The 313-nt window shown below is 45.7% G+C and overlaps 1 protein-coding gene across 1 annotated transcript in view; it reads left to right on the forward strand.

Moving 5' to 3' along the window:
* Window positions 1-313, forward strand: part of LOC119586980 — a gene marked incomplete in the record, with an annotated part of 81,895 nt that overhangs the window by 45,601 nt on the left and 35,981 nt on the right. The window contains 1 exon segment of the mRNA XM_037935722.1: window positions 57-189. Coding sequence (XP_037791650.1) covers window positions 57-189 — 133 coding nt within the window.

The raw sequence follows: 313 nt of genomic DNA on the forward strand, positions 1-313 counted from the left end.
ACTGCACCAAGACTCCCGACACGATGCTGAGCAAACGTCCTTAACCTTTCCCTCAGGACTGGCAGCTTCATGTGGAAGTTGACTGCCCTCGACGTCGTGAAGTCCCATCTGGTGGCGAACTTCGGCTGGGGCGAGAAGGACATCAAGCTCGACGCCACCATCAAGTTCCAGGAGAAGTTCATCCAAATGGTAGGAGGTTTTTGAACTCTTTTCTCTCTTTTATAGATTTATTTTCCTTTTTTTTGGGGGTGTCTTGTAGATGATGTTGTTTATAAGTGTGATGATAATGCTACGTCATGTTAGATCTATCTTT

The sequence above is a fragment of the Penaeus monodon genome, chromosome 22 (assembly GCF_015228065.2).
Source record: "Penaeus monodon isolate SGIC_2016 chromosome 22, NSTDA_Pmon_1, whole genome shotgun sequence".
NCBI classification, from domain to species: domain Eukaryota; kingdom Metazoa; phylum Arthropoda; class Malacostraca; order Decapoda; family Penaeidae; genus Penaeus; species Penaeus monodon.